General features: G+C 44.1%; 1 protein-coding gene across 13 annotated transcripts in view; it reads right to left on the bottom strand.

The window, feature by feature from the left end:
- Positions 1-16,700, bottom strand: part of Prune2 (prune homolog 2 with BCH domain) — a 262,886-nt gene that overhangs the window by 179,980 nt on the left and 66,206 nt on the right. For all 13 annotated transcript variants that reach the window (XM_042261488.2, XM_076560838.1, XM_076560832.1 and 10 more), the window contains exons 5-6: positions 16,090-16,239; positions 13,542-13,636 (exon numbers count right to left, since the gene is read on the bottom strand). In XM_042261488.2, coding sequence (XP_042117422.1) covers positions 13,542-13,636; positions 16,090-16,239 — 245 coding nt within the window. The remainder of the gene's footprint in view (positions 1-13,541; positions 13,637-16,089; positions 16,240-16,700) is intronic.

The raw sequence follows: 16,700 nt of genomic DNA, 5'->3' as shown, positions 1-16,700 counted from the left end.
TGGATATTTGACAGCCTATAAAGAGAACTGGAGTCTCGGAGCCCCAGTTACATCCAAGGCAAAGACTTACCAAATGAATTGGTCAAAAAGCAAGAAGCTCTTGGCTTCATCACTGTTCTCCCCCAGTGTGCCAGGCAATAGGAATCTCCCAGTTATCTCAAGAACATTTAATAAGACAGTATTTGTCTGGGTAAAACCCTAGACAACTAACACATCTAAAAGGTACAGCTACTACCAGCTTTCTGAATCTAAGTTCCAGATCCATGGATTAAATACCCTGGGTTTAAAATGTTTGAGAAAAATAACTGAACATGTTCAGACATTTTGTCCACCCAATTCCCCAAACAATGTGGTATAGTAATTACTGACATGATGCTTATAAAATGTTATAGAGATTTGATGTATATGGAAGGATGGGTGGGATTACATGCAAATTCTACCTACTGTGAGTTGACTTGACTATCTGAATATTTGGGTCTCCTCAGAGGATCTGGAAGTCATTTCCCCCACAACAAGGACAGTGAACATGAAAAAAATAGTTAAGCAAGAGCCACGCTTGTTGGAAGGCTCTGATGAATATTTTCCAACTTCTCTCATCCCTGGGTGGGATATCTTGTTTTGTCTAAAGTGGCACCAATGACATGTTTTGGTAGATAGAGCAAGGCATAATCTTAAAAGACTTGTGACCCCTGACCTCTAACATTCTTGCTTCTAGTACCTGGGATGGGCTCTTGTCTCATATGAAGATGCCTGGATGGAAGACCACATGGAGAGAAGGAGATGAAGTTACCCAGATTCACCACAGTCTCCTCGATGAAGCCACAGCCTCGTGAGTGAGGACAGCTGGTCCTAGCCACACCTTACACTCTGATGGCAGCCACGTGACTGAGCTCAGACAGGACCCGAGAAATCATGAGAAACACTCCACTGTCAGTCATGAGGAAGAGGAAACAAAGAAGAGCCTCTGTTGCTGTTGTTGTCACATGGACCAGAACTATTGCGCTGTGTCCACAGCCAGCTAATTCATCTAGGCAGTTGAAAAAAAAATAGCTTAGACAACCTTCCACAGAACAGATGGTTTCCCCCTGTGACCCAACACAGAACAATGAGGAATGATGGGCCTTCAGAGTCAGATTCTCGGGTTGGAAATTTACCCTGTGATTTGAGGTCATTCACTTTCCCTCACTGTCTTGGTTTAACCACTCACCAAACAATTCAAATAACCAATGCCATAAAAAGCGGTCAGAACCTGAAAGCCTCCTCCCTGAAGACTAGCTTTTATAGTGCCAGAAGGTGCTCTTCAAACTGACATCAATAGTCCTACCCAGATGAGATGTCAATAACCACAGTGACCAACAGCACAGCAAGATATCCCTAAAGGTGCATCAGTGGCACTCATGTCTTAGCAGTAACCAACAGCTGACTAATTGGACGTAAGGCCACTGGAAAGAGGGAAAAAATACCTGGTACTGAGAACCTAGCCAACTGCCCAGGGCTAGTGAGGTTATGCTCTTGGAGATCAACCTTCTACTGACCCTTTACTGGATCAGCACAATTCCTAATTGCAGTCAAAATGCTTATACCCACAGGTAAGTGCTGCTCTCATTCCTCGTCAAAGAAGCTTGCTTCTCTTTACAGCAGACAGAGACCATCACAGAAAACCACAACTAGTCAAAATGCAGAGAACTGCCAATCAATCATGGGGTGGTCAGCTCCAACAGCTACATCTGCAACATAACATCTGTAATCAGGTAGAGGCAGGTGGATTCCAGAATCAGTGACATCCAGGTTCAGTGAGAGACCCTGTCTCAAAAATATAAGTAAGTGAAATATGGTGGAGACTGAACAAGGAAGTCACCCAACATCAACTTCTGAGCTATATACACATAAAATGCACATACATATAACTTAAAATTTTTGGTAAAAATAAGCAACAATTCTGATATTTCTTTCATTTGAAAGAAATAGTTTCAGGCTCACTTATACCTTGTTTGTGACAGAATAGTCATCAGAATAGATGGTTCCAAATGATTGCTTTACATAATTTATTATTATGTTTAGGAAGTGCTTACCATATGCCAGACCATTCTAAGTACTGGCTACTGTTAACTTAGTCCTCAGAACAACCCTCCGAAGAAAGCACTAATAAGTTCCCGTCTTATACATGAGACACACTACATACTTGATGTCTGTCGTCTTCTCCATCACACCATTTCTAATCTGAGGAAGCACGTGGTACTTGTATATCCCCTGTGACCAAGAAGAGCTGTTATTTGGTTTCAGCGTTTGAAACCCCTGGCTGATTCAGTGTGACTTCATGCTTCACAGTATCCCATTCTGGTGCTGGGTGAGAACGGCTGCATGAAGAGTCTTCCTAAGCCTTTCCAGTGCCCCGGATCTGCCTCTGGGTGACAGCTAAGGATGTGAACTACAACGCAGGACCCAGGCTCTCTGGGTCCTGTTTCTGCCACTCCCAGCTCTCTGCACCTCTGCCTCACGGTCTGACCTTGGTCTGACTTTGCTCCCCTTGGTCACCTTCCCAGCTCGTCTGTCACCAACTGTTACTTCTGCTCCCTTCACCCCAGCCCACCTTCTCTACCCTGGGAAGTTAGAAATAATCTCTATTTTCTGGATCCCATGTTATAGCATGGGTGCACTCTGGATCTGTAGGAACACTTCAGACTTTTCCCTAGTGGAGAAAGGGAGGAATCGGCACAATGTTTTACCAGTGCTGGTCTACCTGGTTTCATTAGACAGCCCGTGGTGTATAGTCATTTCTTTAGCTACCTTCTGATTTCCTAATCATGTGCTTGCTGCACGCCTCCCTGTCTGTCATCCTCCTGTCTTCTTCTTCTTGAGGGTTGTACAGCAAGAATCAACCCAGCAGCCTGTCCAGAGCCAAGTCTAAAGTGGATCCAAGCATGAGGAGAGGCCATTTCCCCCAGGCTTCTAACTCAGGACTGAGCACCATGCTCTCTCATCTAACTGTGTTTTCCCTCATCTAGATGAGCAGTTCTCAACTCAGGGGTCTGATGACCCTTTCACAGGGGTCGGACCTAAGAGCATCGGAAATATCAGATATCTACATTATAATTCATAACAGTAGCAAAATCACAGTTATGAAGTAGCAACGAATGTAATCTTATGGTTGGGGGTCACCACAATGTGAGGAGCTATATTAAAGGGTCACACCATTAGGAAAGTTGAGAACCACTGCCCTAGATAGAACACTAGAAGACCTTTGCTTTCCACCACCTGCCCCCAGTCTCATTTACACACCAATTTCTATATGCCTTTCATAGATTTGTTTCAAATTAATTGGGGCACCTTTTCCACTGCATGTTCCTCTACCAAATCAGACTCTGTGTATCTCTGGCATTCATATTTAATGATTTGCACCACTGAGAATGAGCAACCATTTATAAACAAGAGAACAGAGACCAGTGCATAACTCAAACCTGTACTTCAGGCACATAGTAACTACACAACTAATGTTTCATGAATAAATGTCTATGTTGAGGGGTGAGTAAATGAACAAATAAAGTATATGTGTGCATTCCAGCCAGTTGCTGGGCTGTAGGCTGAGATGGACCACTGGTGGATACAATGTGGGTTGAGAGCCTCTTAGGTAGATAGAAAATGATTGTTTCACTTCAGGTATGGCATAAAAAGAAAGTAATTTCAAGTCCAGCGAAATGAGGTATGCCTGGCATGAACATTTGTAAAGAAATTTAAACTAGATTTCATGACAGTATCATAAAAAGAACATTAGGCTAAAATGTTGCAAGGCAAAAGATAGCCACGGTGTTTAACATCAGAAACCACTTTTAGAAGAGTCTTTCAGAGCTAAAACAAACAAACAAACAAACAAAAAGAAAGAAAAAACAAAAACCTGGCATTGTGGACTTATTTATTTCAAAGCCTGGCTTTGGGGAGTCCAATGAGAAAACAAAATGTGGCACACACAACCCAACAAATGTAGGTAACATTCAAGGCAAGTTGGATATATTTTATTGTATTTGTGGTCTAGGTGTGGAATGCATGGTATGAATATAAGTATTCTTTTTTCCAATAGGAAGCATAGCTGGATTTTATTAATAAACGGTTTTAAAGCACAGGGTGAGACGGGAGAAGGTCCCGGAAAATGGGTGTTGGCATTTCAAGAGAGTTGGTAGACAGAAGGAGGGAATACTGAGAGCCGCTTCCAGCATCACAACCTGTTTTCCCTTCTCTACCACTAGGCGGCAGCACTGGCCCGCAGTTTGCTCTTGATGCAGCCAGGACAGCAGCACCCTTGGCAATCACTGGATTAAGATCAGCACAAGGTCTACTCTGTAAGTAGACTCCTTTGTTTGACCCTCCCTGTTTCAAAGAAGATTTCTTTTTAGTGCGTGTGCCAAAAACAGTCTAGCTACTTAGACATCCAGTCTGCATTTGCACAGAGGCCTGAAGGACCTCTAGCTCAAAGGCATTCCCTGCCGTATTGTTTTTGTTTTGTTTTGGGTTTGGGTTTTTCAAGACAGGATTCTCTGTATAGTCCTGGCTGTCCTGGAACTCACTATGTAGACCACGCTGGCCTCAAACTCAGAGAATCCACCTGCCTCCGTCTCCCACGTGCTGGGATTAAAGGCATGTGCCACCACCGCCCGGCTGTCACAAGAGGAGGAACAAATTACCTTCAGCTTGGCAACCTGCTTTTCCATGACAAGTTGATACAATGTAGTAATTAACCATTAAAACATTGCAAGTGCTTCCCTGGAAAGTTACAGTCAAATTAATTTAAACCAAGGTCAGGTCCCCAAGTCAGCAAAAAAATTCTGAAGGCAGGTGACAGGGAAGATAAACCAGAGGAAAGGTAAGCAACAGCTGCTATTAAAAGTAACTCGGGGCAGCTCCAACCGGTCTGCGTACATTCCTAAAAAGGCAATTAGCCAAATCCTTTCAGAAATTAAGCCATCAAAATGACATTACAGTACACTTAAAAAATGTATTTACAGAGCAAAAGAGCAGCCATCCTGGCATAGCATCATGGCCTGAGGGGTTCCTTTCTCTGAGGAAGTGTGTAGAAGAGAATTAGATCCTTAGCTAAGAAGAAACTTCAAATTGTCACAATAGATTTGGGGTGGTGCTATTTCTTAATTCCCTCGGTGCTAAAGCAGAGAATGAATTAACTCACTTGGTTGTTTCTGGCTTCTTTGTCATCTTACGGGATGGTTCGGATGACAATAATCTCCTATGGCGATGTCTCAGGAAGGAGCTGGTGGAGGCACAGGAAAAGGAACACTGTGCAAACCCTACTCGGAGGAGGAAAGACAGGAGCTGTCAAAGGGACAGCAAACCCAGGATACAGCTCAAAGGGGCCATGAGCCCTCACTGGCACAGGCTATCGCCGTGAAATCTCACAAGAAAAGTTCACAGTCCCAGAGACATTGTGTCCCCAAGGTTCTACATCTTTACCTACAGAGAAGGGAGCAAAATGTGGAGGAAACAGGGCTTCTTCACCCTGGGTTCCCAGCAGCCTGTGAGGTAGCTACAGATGTGGTGTTTGGCTAAAATTGGGAAAGGTTACATACAGACCAATTATTAACGCTACCTGGGACTTTAAAGATGACCAGACTCTGAATCCAAACTAAAATCATTAACAGCTGAAAATACAAAGTACATGGAACTAGCTAAGTAAACTATGATCATAAATTAAGTTTCTATCTTCTTTGATTATTAAAAAAAATATTTATTGGTTTACTTTAAAAGGAAAGGAAAAGAAAGGAAGGAAGGAAGGAAGGAAGGAAGGAAGGAAGGAAGGAAGGAAGGAAGGAAGGAAGGAAGGAACCAACACTTCAGCTCCAGTATCTCATGAAGGGATGTACTTTTCCACATGTGTATGACAAGCACCCTCTTACAGGTCTAGTGGCCTTATGCTCATATCCACAACACGTAGATTATATGTTAACATTCTCCGTGGGCACAGGGTTGATAAGAAACAGAACATTTTTTAGAGAAGAAAGTTCACACTTAATGACACAGCACTGGGTCAGGTCGTTATGACCAGAAGCCAGGTCTCAGGCTTGCCCACTGTGTCCCATGCCCCCACCCCTCACATCAGGGATCAGAGCCCCAGTAGACTGCTGGCACCGCATTATAAGGGGTAGCAAGGGATGACTGTCAAATTTCAGAAAATATGCAAACCCATTATTTGCAAATTAGAAACAGCCATTATGAAAATTATCTAATTTAACCTAATCATCTCCTAAAGCTTTCACTTCCTAACACTACTGTTGAGAATTAAGTTTCAGTATCAATCTTGGAGAGACGCAAATATTAAGATCATAGCAAGCAAAATGATAGCTAGGAAATATAAAAAAGGATTTGGTGCCATTTAGGGAAATCCATTTACAGAGGGGAACTAGATGGAATGTGTTTTATGAATCATGAAGGTCCATTTGAAATTGACTAATAGATAAAATAAAGAAAAGTCATCAGTGGAGAGATACATTACCCCCAAGTTGAGTTTAGTTGGAGAAACAACATACAAATTCCATTCCAGTGCATTTTTAAGTAAGCACATTTTTTGCAGACTTTTAGCTACGCTGTAGTTTGAATCAAAGGCCCATGTGCTAAAGGCCTGGTTCCCAACCTGTGATGCTGCTGGGAGATGATGGAGGCTGGGCATAGCAGAGGAAATTTAGGCCGCTAGGGATGAGGCCTCGAAGGGGATATTGAACCTCCAGCTTCCTACTGCTTCTCTTTTTGCTGCTTGGCCTCCTTGAGGTGAGCAGCTTCCTCCACCAAATATCCTGCCATGATGTATTGTTATCACCACAGACTCAAAGCCACCATGGACTGAAACCCTTGGTACCATGAGCCAAAGCAAACCTTCCTTCCCTATAAGTTGATTAATCTAAGGTATTTCATCACAGTGACAGAAAGGTAAGCAATACACTGTCGGTGATGTATTTTTGGCCATCGTCAGAAAGTGCCTACATACAGGTTGCAAAGATCTTAAAATGTCACAATCTTCAGTTGCTTAATTCTTTAACTAGATCACTCTGGTCCACTCTCCAGGTTCTTGCCACTGTAAAGAATGGCTCATTCCACAGCAGGAACAAAGGGCCATGTTTCCAGGTCTGATTTCCACCTCTTCATTCTGCCACAGTACTCAGGAAGCTATGAATTATTGGCTTGAAAATGATTTCAACTTGCAATCTACACTTCGTGTGCCTCATACAAGCGGATTCCTAAAATCCCTCCATGACAGTCATCAAGCCATTTTCTCGTTTGCTTCAAGCCCCCCTGAAATTCTTCAGCATAAGAACTGTGAAATTCAAACACCTCAAATACACAGCGTTTTGTTGTTCGGAGTTACTCCCAACGTTCAAGAGCCATCCTGTTTTGTTTTGATAAAGAGAAAACCCCCATCATTAAATATGTTGGCTGAGCAGCCTGCTCTTCATACACTGATTTGGAAACGCTGTGTTGCAGCAAAGGGGTGGAATCATGCATGATTTTGAGTTCTAGAATCAAGCTGATAAAAAAGGAGGCTGAGGGCAACTGAGCTGCCTGGGAAGGGGGCTCTTCAACCTGTTGCGCTGCCTGCAGGCTGTGCAGTGTGCGCCAGGTTCCCGGCTTTCGTGAGCTGTCACCCACACTGGGACGGACTTCTGCCGATGCCACTGTCTTTCTGCTCTGACAGGATTCCTAAAACCTTCCTCCCTGGGTCCTCAAGATTCTTTCCTCTTTGTGGATTCGGATGAGAAATGTCCTTCCAGGAGAAGCTGGGAGCTGTACGTTGAAAATAGCTTCTGAATCCCCTCCAGGCACTCAACCCAAGCATCAAATGGGATTGCTGCATGAGGAAAAACAGACACCTCCGCCGTGAGCCTCGAGGTTCAGGCTTGTCTGCTGCAGATGCTGGAGGCACTTCCATCAGAACAGGGACCTACCATAGCACCTTTATCCCTTGGGGTTCCAGGAGGGTTGGATTCATGCTTGGACATTCTCATTGCACTGTCTGACACTGACCATGCGTCATCACGAGCCATCCTTTACACAAGCTGACCCGGACTCAGGAGGAAATGGAAACACTCAGCATTTAGAACCCGGAAGTGCCGGGGACATGCCTTAGCAGGACAGCCTATGCCTGACATATGGGAGGGCCTGGGTTTGATCCCTAGAAACACACCACTCAAAATAATAACTTCTACAAATGACAGCATGATAGGTGTTAAATTTCAAACCTGGGACAAACAGCTGTGGTGCCTATTTAATATAGCAAAGCAGTCCTGGCCCCTAGGTTCTCCCAGCATCCCTCAGTCCCTATCCGTTACAGGGTATGGTTGGCACACTCTGCCCTCTCCCCTGAGCTCTCCAGCACAGGGGCTGAGCTGTCCTCCCCCCAAAGGCTCTTTACTATATAATCCAGACATTTTGGTTACCACCCCTTCCCTTTCGGACCTTTGGCCTCTGCATCCGATTTCCCTCTCCCACACGGCCCAGCTCAGCCTGGCCATGTCCACTCTAGACTCTTCCAGATATCCCTGCCTCTGACTATGCTCTCCCTTTTATCTATAATAAACTTTCTCCTCCACCATACCTAGGAGCAGTCATGTCCTTTCCTTTCCTTTTTTTTCATTCAGCAGGACCTGGAAGGGCTTATCCAGGCTTTGAAAAATCTTTTTTTTTTTTTCAAAAACACTTCAGTATTTATTAACATTTCAAAAAAATATGCTAGTCAAAAAATGTTTCCCTAAAAGAAACTATGCATTTTATTACAAAATGAAGCAGGTCTTTCATCTTGACTTAAAAAAAATCTGATTCTGTGCTCAAACAATGAGATGCCATCATTGGTGTCTAAAGAGGTGCTCAGTCTTCAACCACTGGTTATGATGGGCACTTACATTCACAGACCGGAATAAATATTCTCTCGGAGCAATGCTGATGGTGCTTCTTCTGGTCTGTGCTGTCTGTGGCTGCTAATGGAAAGTGCTGGTGTTTTTCCCCTCTGCTGTGTTCCAGGGCACCTTGTGGGCAGTGATCTCTGTGCAGGACAGGATGAGTCAGTGCCCTGAGTCACTCCAGGAGAATGCAGCCCTGGAGCTGCACCCCCACCCCCACCCCTGAGGTTTCAAATAGTAGAGCTCTGGTCAGGAGGACTCCCCCAGCTCCCAGCTCTGTAGAAGAATGATCCAGAACACTAGCTGTAAATGTGGGTTAGATTTTAGGAGTTGTGATCGCCAGCGCTTCTCATTTACAGTAAGCTGACTTGCATACGGCAGCAACAGGTCCATGTTCACATAGACAATCCTACTGTAAGTTTTCTTATCTCAAGCTTTCTCGGAGATCTCATCACAGTGAATGTCCCCCTGAAACCTATATGTCAAAATCCTAACTGGAAACACTTGGAATGTGGGTTTATTTGGAAACAGGACTGTTAGAGATATAAGTTAAATGAGGTTGTCAGGTGGGGTCTGATACATTGGGACTTACGTCTTTAATGCTGGAACAGGGAGAGTCAGGACACAGAGCCCCACACTATGGGCAGATGACATAAAGATAAAGCCAGGGGTTTTGATGATGCTTCTACAAGGCAAGGAACGTCATTCATTCTCCCAACCTTCAGCAGGCACTAATCCTGCAAGCATCTTGATCTGAGGCCTTGAGCTTCCAGAACCATAAGATAATCAATGTCTTTTGAACCATTGTAGCCTGTGGACTTTACAGCACTGTTACATCAGCCCTAGCAACTGCTTACAGCACATGTCTGTGTGTATGTGAACAAATCCTAGTGCAACTGATAAAAAGCAACCCCCACCCCAGAGCCTGACCTTTGTCCTCACAAAGTAAAGATGCTAATGTGCTACCCCTCTCTTCAGGGAGATGCTTAAGGGGGTGTTGACAAAGGAACCATTACTGTAGTACTACCGTGACCCACCTCAGCAGCTCATTATTAGAATGGAAAGATACAGGCATCTTAATGTACTGCTTTACTGGGGTGTAAATGAACCCAATAAACAGAATCATTAATGGTTCTGCTAGCAAATGAATAAAGGTAATTTTGGTTCCAATTGACCACATGCTGTCAAGTCCGTACATTTTCGTCTGATGGGCAAGTCAGTAACCAATGAGAAGGCCCAAAGGATCAGTTCAACAGTCGTCAGTCAAGGCACTGGATGTCACTCCTTGAGGCACATTCCTTTAGAGGTGCGTGCAGCAATCAGACTCAAATGCCTTGGAGGAAATGGGAAGGGACTGAATGCCTTTGCTTCCCGCAGCTCTGTCTGCAAAGGCCTGCTGTTGTCGCTGCTGCCCAGCTTCAGGTAGGGTTTTACCTGTTACACCTCAAAATCACATTCATGTATAACCTTGTGTGCTGGGCAAAGCTCTGAAACCGTGTTACTATAATAATTTGATTTTTACGGTAGTTCTTCCCACAACTAATATGAACATATTTTAGGTTACAGTTATCACTTGTGAGAAATCTACATCAAAAATGACAAATGGGGATCTACAAGCTTTTTCCTTATCGTGTAGAAGACTTGAATCTCTCTGTCAGCATCAGTGGTTTCTACCTCCCATGCTTGTGGCTCCCTCTATGGCCCACTTTACAAGGAGAAAGGCTTCTTGGATTTCTGAATATTTACATCCAACAAAATTAATTGGTTCATTGGGCAAACCAAGGCCAGGTCATATGCCATGGTGGACTTAGAGTAACGCAAAGGACCATCAAGCGTGTGGAGTGCTTTTTCCTTTTCCTTGACATGTTACAGGGCATCCCATTGCCCTCTTCTGATTTAACAGCTGACTAGTTTGCAAAACTACTCACGCAGTATTTAGGCTGCTGAATTAAGTGATAATGTCCCTGAATATGAACATGTAGGCAATTTAAAAAAAGAATCTGTCTGATGTTAGCTTTCAGTCATAATTGAAAGAAACTGGTTCAAAAGGGGCAAAGAATGTGAATTAAAGGCCACCCTGAGCTACATAGGGAGATACTATATCAAAAAAAAGGAAGGAAGGTAGGAAGGAAATGAGGAAGCAAGGAAATAAAGGAAAGGAAAAGAAAAACAGAAAAAACTCAAGAACTAGGCAGTGGTAGAGAATTTAACTAGAAAGCCCAAGGCCCTGGGTTCGATCCTCAGCAATTTAATAGTAAATAAATTAAAAAAAAACCAATCAGATATTAAACAAACACAAATGAATATCTGTATTTACTAAACACCTACTATGTGCCCACAACTCCCCAAAAGTTGAAGACATGTCAAAATAGCACCCCCAAGTAAATAAAAATACCATCTAATTATAACTAAACATACTAAGCCAGTTCACACTGACTGGAATTCATAGCACACATTGAAGTCTCAGTTGGTTGGTTACAGAGGCTGCATTGCGTAAGAGCTCAGAGGTGGGGTAAGAGGTAGAGAGTTTCTGGGGGCCATGAAAAAGTGTCAACCCAATGTGACCCTGCTTGGGAGAACAAGCCTGATTTAGAAAGCTGTGGAAACAGCGAAGAGCCTCCTTGAGAATATACCCAGATGGAGAGAAGCACTGAACAGCTATTCTAAAACACAACAATGTTTGGGGGATTCTGGTCTTTGTTTTTTAAGTGAGGTGGCTGAGAATCCGAAAGGAATGCTGAACCCCAATTACCTCCAAAATAGGGTTAGGAAACCAGCACTGTGTGACAGGATGCCTTAGTGGGGAAAATAAATTCTGCCTTTAACTGCGTGTGGGGTTTCAACTGACACATTGGGTTAGTGAGCATCTTCTCTTCCAGGGGAGCTGCAGCACATTAGGAAGGAGTCCTGGCTCCATTTCCCAGCTCGCTTTAACATCTTCACTGATGTAAATACAGACATGGTGTTAATAGCATCCCAGCTCGCTTTCAGCTGGTGGGGGCTTCAGCTGTACCTGTCGATATACATAAATGTCCTCTCCCCTCCCAGAAAATCACACAGGGATTCCAGAATTATACTTAGCTGCCTGATTAATTACTGGACCTCCATGGAAATTACTGTCAAGATTATACAATCATTCTATCTCTGGTTCTGCCTGATAAACATCTGTAGTTTAACATATTTGACCAAGTCATTTATATACTGCTGTAATATAGATGAAGGTACATTCAAACTACAGTAAGTCTATGATATTCACAGCCTTAAAATAACTTACTAACTACAGACAGTTCCCTGAGCAATTACAAGATGTTCTATGTTAATTTAGAAAGGAATTCCAAACAAGCCATTTAAAACCTAATAAGATGCCATTAAATGAAGGGGGACAGGGGAGGGGGAGCTAAAGAAAACCCTAAGGCTTGAACCAGTAGAAATGATTCTCAGAGCTACTGACCCTTGCAAGATCCATGTTTTACTTGGGTTTCTAGACACGAGGCAGATTTCTAATTGAAGGTGATTATCTAGTTACTACGTCCCAAATTGCACACATTTCTTGTATTGGTTCACACCCACAACTAATTAGACGGAGCATTTATCAATCTGGAAGTCCGTGGAAACTGTTGCATTGATCTACCAGCCTACATATTGAGAAGGAGTGCTATCACCTCGGAAGTGTTAGCTGCTGGTACTGCGGACAGCCAGGCCCCTGCTGGTACTGAGGACAGCCAGCCCCTGCTGGTACTGAGGACAGCCAGCCCCTGCTGGTACTGAGGACAGCCAGCCCCTGCTGGTACTGAGGACAGCCAGCCCCTGCAGCTCTGTGCATCTGTGAGCTGAACTGCAAAGCTCATCCCCTGGGGTGAATTCCCAGAGAGGTCACAGAGCAAAGGGCCTAGTTTGCTCTTGGGTTTTCTAAAATGTGGACACCAATATGTATACCAGCCATTCCCAAGAAATAGACACACTGAGACAGTCACCATCATCACAAGGAAGACACAAATGGCAATATACCATTCTAAAGACATTCCTATCTAGCAAATTTTATCTCCACACACTTCTGAACTCCATGTCTCCAATCAAAGATGGGTAGGTAGCCTGACTGAGGAAATACAACAGTAAAATACATACAAATATATATATATTTCCACAAAGGCACAGATGCACCTCTGTAAAATATAGCTTCCATTAGTTGTGTTGATTAAGATTAATACATAAGTCATTGGGAACCCCCAAAGTAGACAAAAGGTAATTCACCAAGGAAAGATATAAAGACATTCCAAGTCATTCATTAACCATACTGGAGGGCTGAGGCTCCTTCTTAATACTGGAGTTGTCATAGCCAATTATCAAAATGGCATGTGACCAAACAGCTTACAAAGGCCAAACCACAACTTGTTTGCACAAAGAAAACATGCAAGTGAACCTAATCACGTATGTTACAATCACTACTAAACACAGACTCATGTGAAGGGTTTTCACTGGCGTACACAGTGCTTCCACGGCCACAATAACCTCCTGGCCAGTCGGACACTCAGAGCAAACCCTCCCCCTGACTCACACAGACCTGCCCCACACGGCAGGACATTGTACTCCCAGTGTTCAGACAGCAGCTGTGTGAAATCTGTTTTGGCTGGAAAAGCACTCTGCCCTTACCTCCAGGGTCATGTTCACAGTGCTGATGGCCACCTTTATTTCGCCATCTGACAGCTCCTTTAGGTCTTTCAACATTGTTTGTTCAATACTTAAACCTGTAGATAACAAGAAGGAAAAAAAATCTATACTTGGGATCCATTAAAAAAATACATGTCAAGGGGTTATGTACAAGTTCAACGTTTTGTAGTATTACTTTTACCTGAAATAGACACACACTAAGTCAAAAATCACTTTTGTGACAGCATCTATATCAGGTAAGATGCAGGCAGGAAGTAGAATTTACCACTCATGGTGCAAACGGAGGTTCTTAGTGGCAGGGCACTTACAGAGGGGTGGCGGGATAAAGGAGAAAATGAAAGACAGTGGCCAGAGGCAGGCAAAGAACAAAGGCAAGTCTAGGGAGCCAGGACTGGAGAAAGGAGTCTCCAGAGCCTGACAAACAGCAAGACTGGAGCAGAAAAGGCATGCCCAGCCTTAGTGTCCTTCCTCCTGCCCTCACTATTCTTCCCATTGACTGACAGAGACAAGGGAGCCTGTAACAGGACACAGAGGCCCAGAGCAGGTCCGGTAGGGAAGGAGTGGACAGTCTTACCATTCAAACTAGCCAAGTAATAGCCCCAAAGGTCCAAATTTAGGTGACCCTCTAGAATTGTATAATTGCCAGTATAATCTTATGTAAATTGTACTTTATAAATGTAGCTCATAAAACTTCCATAATTGAGCCAGTTATAGTGTTGAACATCTCTAATTCCAGCACTTGGGAGGTACCGGCAGGTAGATCTCTAGGGGTTTGAGACCAGTCTGGTCTATATAGAGAGTTCCAGGCAAACAAGCCACATTGCATAGTACCACCCTGTCTAACACAAATGAAAACTATCTTAATTGAGCTGGCCACCCCTGTAAGAGTCTCTGGCAGTAGGTGATACCGAATTCCTCACTTGATGGCAGGAATAATCTAAAGTGGCTATGCTGTTGAGAACTCTAGAGCTGTAGCAGGTGACCCAAGTATTTCTATCACAGGCAAACGCGAACGGGTATGTCTTAATGTTTAACTGGCTTTCTCTATTGAAAGATACACTATAAAGCCATGGGAGACGCAGGCATTCTTTCTGGATGTTTATGAAGATAGTGTACCGCCCACCCTGCCAGTTACGGAGCACGCTGTCCATCACATCAACATGAGGAAACAGATGGCTACTCGACAATCTCATTTGACTCAGAGTGAAGTGTGGCTTGTTTTGATTTCTAGAGTACACTGCAACAGCAGCAGCTTGGGGTGGGTCAGGGAATGAATGAAGACAGACACCACTGTGCACCCTGGGGTGGGTCAGGGAATGAATGAAGACAGACACCACTGTGCACCCGTGCATAGGCATGCAGCCACACCCATGCACAGGAAACTGTGTATGTGGCAGATGCTGACAAGGCCCCACCAATATCCCTAACCTCTTTTTATCTCATTTTGGCCAGCATCACACTCTGCTGGCCATCTGATATCTTTGCTGGAGCCTACTTTGGAGGATTCACTCTCCACTGGACTAGGGAGCACTCACTATTTCAATGGTCTGCTGATTTAATAACTAAATCTAGTTTATAGCACTCTGTCTGTTTCTGTGGTATTAAAACACCGACCATGACTAATTTCAAACTTTTAACCCAGTATTATCCAACTTACAAAATTCCAAAAAGTTAACCACCAGGCCTTAAGGGCCAGGGTGGCCTGCACCCATCTGTCACTGAATCTACAGGGGACCACCCTAAAGTGCAGATTTAATTCTTTCCCAGAGTTTCCTAGTGAGCTCTGATCTCCTACAGGGCTTACTTGCTGGATAAAGCGTACACTTGAGAGACTCCTCAGATAAACCACTTTGCCCCTAGGGAGCTCCAAAGTAAGGGAGGAAGCTTTGTAATTTAGTATTTTCTCCTTAAAGGAGGGCCTTCTGAGTTTTGATCCTGCCCAGCTCACTTGCCACAGCTATGTGTATTGGATGCTGGGAGAGCAAGGAAGTCTGTCTGTGGTTCAGTGTTCTCATCTGCAAAGTGGGGTGTCATGAGGATTCAGGAAGGTCATCCTTGTGAAGTTAGACTGTCAGAACCTCGTGCAGATTAAGCTCTGACTGAAACATGGCTGTTTATTACTAACAACAGTGGATCAGGATAATCCATTGTCCCAAGGAGGCCTAGACTTAGAGAACAATTTCATCGACTTGGCCATCTTCTCTCCATTTATTCTAAATGAAATCAGAATGATGAAACCCAACTGTGTTTGACATTGCTCCAGCAATGTTCTCAAAACAGAACTTATTCATCGGGTGTAGACACCAAATTCGTTAGCCCAGGGATTAGCTAAATACCCAGGCAGAAGCCTGGACAAGGAGTTCCAGCGTAAGATGCTCACTTCCAGACCGACAGCACAAACCCAGAAACCCCTCCGGAAGCACGAAGAAAGAGGGAAGAGTGCAAGCACACTCGGACTGACCTCCTGATAATCCTCCCCAGGCAAGCCACGCCTCCTGGAAGCAGTGACAGAGCTAGGACTGTCACTCACCCTGAGCACTGAGCTGGGTCTCCTGCAGCACGCTGATGATGTCATCTCTCGGAGGCAGGTTGGGAAACTGTTCTTCCAGGATGGAGAGAATGTCCTCCTGTTTCTCTGGGAGTTCAGGATCCATGGTCATCCACTTGAACAGGATGCTGCCTGAAAGACATGGGTGCAAAGGCTCTTGAGCTCTCTCTCCATCAGCCAAGACACGAACGATGAAAATCAGCATCCTCCTGCTGCAGGTACCAGCCGGCCGAGGCCGGACTGGTTCTTACTCTCCAGGGCACAGAGTTTGGGAAGGGAGAACAACACACCTCCACACAAACACAGAAAAGGGTCAGCCTTGGCTTTAAATTACTTCAAAACAGAAATTAATGGCAAACTATTCAAAAATTTTGTCAATTCTATCCCCTTTAAGGGATCAGAGAACATTCTTCCAACTTGCCATGCTACTGATTTTATATATTCATTTACTTCTTTTCATAACTGGATGATTGTACAACCCCACGGTGCACAGCTGTACTGTCTGACGGCCTGGATAACCTAAGGCCTGGATAATAACGGCCTGGATAGCCCTTCAAGTACCATACACAGCTCTGAAGTAATTTACAGTTATC

This window comes from Peromyscus maniculatus, chromosome 1 (assembly GCF_049852395.1).
Source record: "Peromyscus maniculatus bairdii isolate BWxNUB_F1_BW_parent chromosome 1, HU_Pman_BW_mat_3.1, whole genome shotgun sequence".
Lineage (NCBI taxonomy): Eukaryota > Metazoa > Chordata > Mammalia > Rodentia > Cricetidae > Peromyscus > Peromyscus maniculatus.
The sequence above is the reverse complement of the archived record's forward strand: the minus strand, read 5'-3'. Positions and strand labels throughout refer to the sequence as shown.